The sequence below is a fragment of the Crocodylus porosus genome, unplaced genomic scaffold (genome assembly GCF_001723895.1).
Source record: "Crocodylus porosus isolate Cpor-Errol unplaced genomic scaffold, CroPor_comp1, whole genome shotgun sequence".
In the NCBI taxonomy this organism is placed as follows: Eukaryota; Metazoa; Chordata; order Crocodylia; family Crocodylidae; genus Crocodylus; species Crocodylus porosus.
The window spans coordinates 46,928,189-46,934,188 of record NW_017728950.1 but is presented as its reverse complement, the minus strand read 5'-3'; the positions used below and the strand labels follow the sequence as shown (position 1 = coordinate 46,934,188).

Genomic DNA, 6,000 nt, shown 5'->3' with positions numbered 1-6,000 from the left:
ACATAGAGCGCAACCCCTCCCCCCTTTTTCCCCACCCTGTCCTTTCTGTACAATCTATAGCCCTCGATATGTACCGCCCAGTCATGGGATGAATCCCACCAGGTTTCCGTCAGCCCCACTAAGTCATAGGCGTTTAGTTTGTCTACACCATCTTTGTATTGTCATGGCTGCTTCAAAAAGGCACACAACATTCCTTCTTTATGCATTGTCTGTGCAGCTGCTTTGTTGGCTAGGGACAGAGGTTACACATAAACCAGCTTAATGATCATAAACTGGTTTGAACCTGTAACAAGACATAAATTCTCAATGCACATAAACATGTTTCAAAATGGCTGAAACTGGTTTAGGATCAACCTGGTTGAATGTAGTGTCAGACTTAACTGATTTAGGTCAAATCAGTTTATGGAATTTCTGTCCCAGACCCCTTCCTGGTTTAAGTTAAATCAATGTTCCCCAACATCCCAGCATACTTTCTAGCCCTGGGCTGAGCTGTGCTGTCTGCTCCAGAGCTGGTCCAACCCCTCTGCTCTTTAGCCTGAGCAGGAGTAGGGACTTGGCCAGACCAAAGATGTAAAATTCCCAGAAATTTTGAAGCTGTGGAAAAAAAAAAAAAGGTTTTTTTTCCTGGGGTTTTGTTTTTTTTTTTTTTGTTTTTTTTTGGAAAAAATTGAATTTCGGGGAAAAATTGAAATATATGCTATATTTATTTTCTTAGGAACCTTTACAGATCTAAATTCACTTGGTTTGCTCATAAAATGATCATGTTTGGTATATTTATTAAATTTAAAAGTATAGGTCATTCAGACAATAATTACAAATGTATTAATTACATTTACTTTAAAAATGTTTTTAATTTTTGTTACAAATGGAACTCCATCTGCTGAACTCTAAGGAACCTAGGATTGCTTAGTTTTTGCCAGTTTATAAGAAGCAGGTGAAAATTAAAGTTGAAAGTAGAAGAAATTATCAACAATATAGTAAAACAGAGGAAATTATTATGCATTCTGGACTTAGTCTCCTCCACAGTGTCAAGCAGATACAGAAAGCACTCATTTTTAGAAAAAGGGCTGAGAAAAAAAGGGGGAAAAAACCCCAAGACTCATTGAATACAAGTTTTGCTACATTAAACTTCTTCTAATCAGTCTCATTTTTGAGCTGTTATTGTTGGCAGTTTCTGCTTCTTCTGATCCTTCATTTTTATCATCTTCATGGACTTCTGAAAACTGATGGTTTGTCCGGATTGAGACCAGCTTCTCTGCTCTGTCTCATGTTAGTTTATTTCTTGATTTGGTGTGAGTATTTCCAAGCATAGATCAGTTTCTTTTGCATACGGCAGAAGATGGAGGAATCTGAAGCAGGCGAGAAGCAAGAGGAGTCAGAGGTTGTGTCATGCAAAGGCCTTGCCACCATGTTGCAGGAGGGATATGCTTGGCAGAGTCCCAGACTGCATTCCTGGACCAAATACCTGAAGATGTTCTGTATTCTCCAACATTTGAAAGTACGTTTTCAACATCAAGTCCTAAGTGTGTTGGTGTTTTGTAATCCAGTGCAAATGCAGTTAGTCATCACTAACATGCCTTCCTTTGAATCTTGGATCCAAGAGATTTGCAGCAGCATGAATTGATTGGCAACAAAATACTTCCCGTCTGTTAATAAAGTCTTTCCCTTTTCTTTCTTCTGTACTTGCAAGCACCACATAGATTCTCAAAAACAGTTGATTTATCTGGGCCATTTGGTAAGGAATGTCTGACAAAAGTGCACTGTCTGATTCAGATGCAGCAACTGCTGAAGAAATTGGCTTTAGACTCTTCAGGGAGTTCTGCAGCTGAACCCAGAAGACATCCTCATTGAGGACAGTGTTCTTTACACTTCTGGGTACTTTAAGATCCTCTGTTACTGTTTATTGAAGAGCTACTTTTTTTTTTTTTTTAGTAAACTTTCAAATGAGATCACCACTCCACCCCATCCAATTTTTACTACAGAGTTTGAGTGTCAGTATTTTATTCCTGACGTTCTTTTCTTCCTGCTGCTTCTTAAAAACTACAGCTACAATATGAGTAGCTTTTACTTGTTTTATAACTTCTCTTGCTCTTCTATAGTTGTTTTGCAGAGTGCCCAACTTCACATTGTCATTAAGAAGCAAGTTTACCCCATGGAATACACATTCTATTGCAATAATATGTGGATATTTATCCATGATCTTCTATGCTGCTTTCATGTTACTTGCCTTGTCAGTCAGCAAAACAAATACTTTACCACTCAATCTTCTGTAGAACTTCACATATTTTATTACTGATATACTTTGCAGTATGCCTGTTTTCTCTTGTTTCAATGCTTCTGTAAAAAACTGGTTGAGGTGTTGTTATTACAAAGTTTTATGATTCCTTCTCCCCACACATTTGTCTATCCAGTAAGTACTGCAGGACACAGTGCTTTGTTGATTTTTCCTTGGACATATTGCGTTACAAATTCATATTCTGATTCTAAAAGAGGCTTGCTCAAAGAGTGTCTGGTGGGTAAACGGTATGATGGTCTTAGTAATTTAAAAGCTTCCTGCCAGTATGCATTTTCAGTTATTGACAACGGCGTCACAGAATATATTGCTCTTGCAAGAGCTTGGTCAGTTTTTTCCCCTGATCTTCAGGTGTCATCTTGTCTACAAATGAAGCTGTTTGGAGAGTCTTTTATATACAGGTGGTTGAAATATTTGATTTCTTGAGGATGTTGATTGGGCAACCCCTTGTGATGCTGATATTATAGAAGAAAAAGAAGCAGCAGCAGCAGCAGTAGGAGGACTTCTGGACCAAGAACATTGGAAATAGCTACTTGTATCATGATCAACCTCCTCCTAATATACACCCAAGAAGGATTTTTTTAATACCTGCAGGACGCTTCTTACATACAAGGATTTTTTTGGTCGCCATAGTAACATTTGGAAATGCATATTTCATTTGATAGTATTTGCAAATTACATATTTTTATCAAAATAACTTGCACTGTGGAAATGTTTCCATGTGCTAAAAGTTGGTTGCACCATTTTGCTGAGGAAGAAAAAAGAAAAATGTAATTTAGTTGCTAGCTTGCATATATAAACACCAAGCTACAGCATTTATTTATTTATTTTTTTTTTCACCCTCACCCTGGAGTTTCCCTGTGTGTATGAGCTGCATGGGGACCCAGTCTTTCCCTGTGCAGCTGTGGTGATCCCGGCTTCGTCCTGCTGACCTATCCCCTTGCACTGGCAGTATGGTATGATGAGATCTGATGCCCAATCCTACAGTCACGCCTGCTGCTATGCACATGTGGCATAGCAGGAAGTAGGATTGTTGGGAATGTGCATTAGAACGTATCACACCTTTTTTTTTGATGTCTTTCAGTGGCTTAACTTACCATTGGACTCAACTACAAATACATTTTTATGTCACTTGCTGTCTTAAATATAGATTGGATACCTGTCTGAAAGGTATGCTGTTGTCCAGTGATTCTCAACTAGGGTGATGCAGCACTCTTGGGTGTCTTGAAATCATTTCAAGGGTGCTGTGAGGTGCAATGCAATGTTATCATTGGTAGGTATGCAAACATGATGTGTAAGGTAAACCCTGGGATTTCAAATAGAAATCCACCATGTTAAAAACTATTCTCACCTGTTGTGCCCTTTCTGAGTTCTTTGCAACAGAAGAATTAGTCTGTTATTTTTCTGTGGTCAAAAAACATGTGAAAACTAACAGCCAACATATTTTCCTAAGGGGTACCATGAGTCTACACAAGATGTTTACTGGGCAGTTGCCTAATTAACTGCACAGTAAATGTCCCTGTCTACATGTGTGCCCCTATTAGGGTGCATGAAACTAACGAACTCCACAGCAGGCTAGGACTTGTATTTATAGGTCCTACCCCGCTGTGGAGTTTTTTCATGCGTAGCCTTTGTGCCCTAGCCAGCCCTTTCACAGCACATTGAGCTCAGACGGAGCAGCCCCTGGCTGGCAAGCTGATCCCCTGGGCCCTCTGCCAGCCAGGGCTTCTCTGATTCAGTTCAATGTGATGTTCTTGGGTGCATGTGTAAACTGGATGCCTGGGAACTTCCTAGGAGGAATATACTGTGGAGGTGGAGCAATAGATCCCACAGTTTATTGTTACCTATTAGTGGCACATGTAGACGTTCCCCTTGAGTCTAAAAATGTTGAGAACAACTGCTTTAGTCAAATGCAAGATTTTAGACTTGATACAGAAGTAACTAGGTGAAATTCTGTGACTGGTATTATGAAGGAGGTCAGACTTTATAGAAAGTAATCTGTTTGAATCTGAACATCAAGTGCTACATAGTTCTCATCAGTACTGTTTTAAAACCTAATGCAGATCCTTTCTCTATTGATGCAAAACTTTAACAAAATTTTTTTTTTCTTTCTCACTAGCTCTGTAGTTTCTTTCTCTTCCACTAACTCAGTGGGAGCCAAACCTTTTGTCAGGTATACCACAAGCTAAGCCCCATATCCTTCCCCACCTGTTACTTGGTTCCCTTGCCTGATTTGCTGGTGTGCATTCTGCTGATTGCCCTTTGCTGCCTCAGGAGTTATTTCTGTGCAGAAAAATATATGCTTGGAAATATTTTTTTTTATGTCAAGAAGCTTTGGGCTATCAAGCAGATTTTTAAAAAATAGACTTGTACCTTAATATAATGTTGATTTTCCTCTAGGCCCTACCAGCATGGAGCAGATATGTTGGCTGCGATTTCCCAGGTACTGAATGAATGCACAAAGCCTGATCAAGCTACGCCTGCTGCCTTAGTATTACAGGGTCTTCATGCACTTTGCCAGGCTGAGGTAAGGTTAATTGAAATGGTTTTCTCAGTGTTGCACGTTTCCTTTTTGCTTTGCTTTCTTTCTAGGAGGCATTTCTGTAGAATGCTCTGAAACATTTCCTTCTGTTAAATTAAACCTTTATTTCCACCTATTCATTCATCAGCTATTTCTTTCAGTGGTTATTTGTTAACATTTTCAGAGAAAAGCATACGTGTAGTCTGGTACATAATCCTGATTACTAAGAAGTGTACACATCCTGTTACTTTCGTATCATCTTCCTGACCTGGCCAACCGACTGCTTCATTCATATCTTATATCTTTCACGGTGACGTTTGCTGATTATGATTGTAAGCTCTTTTGGGCAAGGACTGTTATTTTCCTGTGTGTTATTTCTTTGTGCCTAGCCTGAGGATTTGAGGTGTTATCAGAGTATAAATAAATAATGCCAGTGTTTAACTTGGTTACCAGGCTCCAGAATGGTAGCTCCTGAGAAACCTGTAATATTGCATTTTTTTTTTTTTTATATTGTATTTACTTTTGGGCTTACTTTGTGTCTTTTATCAAGAGGACAACATCTTTCTTTTGTGTTTTTGTGTTTTCTTTTGTGACTACCATTTGATGAGAGTGTCATGTGTATTGACTTGTATGTCAGAATTGTAAAATAGACACAGTAGTTCTTGCCAGGCTATATTTCCTAATTCTGGGCAAATCTTTTGGGTTTTTTTGCCAGCATGATTTTAACAGAAGCCAGCATGTTTTCAGTGTGGCCATCTATCTTAGTTTCTAACTGATTTAATGTGGAAAGTGTTGTATGCAGGCCAAGAAAGATTCAAGAATGAAATTGAAACTGCTCATCATAGTGTTTTAAACCCCTTTGTAAGCTGTTTCTGGAAGTGTTTTCTTGCTGTTTACTCCATCATTCCACATTTATCTTTGGTCATAGACCAAAAAAGAAAAGGATGAAACAAAGTAATATATTGAAATAAAATTATGTATAAAACAAATTGCTTTGACAAAATTTGATGTTCATTAGCAGTTTTAATATTTGTTCTTAAAACAATGTACATTATAACTTGGCTATTAAAACTAAAGTTAAACTTTGTTTTCATACCTAATCCATTGAAAAGCTAATTTTGTGGTCTTTTTCTCCTTGGGTTAAGTTTTTCCCTGCATCCCTTATTAAGCCTAGTCTCTTTCTTAA

General features: G+C 38.2%; 1 protein-coding gene across 4 annotated transcripts in view; it reads left to right on the top strand.

The window, feature by feature from the left end:
- FOCAD (focadhesin) overlaps nt 1–6,000 on the top strand; it is a 256,908-nt gene that overhangs the window by 125,364 nt on the left and 125,544 nt on the right. For all 4 annotated transcript variants that reach the window (XM_019554782.1, XM_019554785.1, XM_019554783.1 and 1 more), the window contains exon 15: nt 4,694–4,820. In XM_019554782.1, coding sequence (XP_019410327.1) covers nt 4,694–4,820 — 127 coding nt within the window. The remainder of the gene's footprint in view (nt 1–4,693; nt 4,821–6,000) is intronic.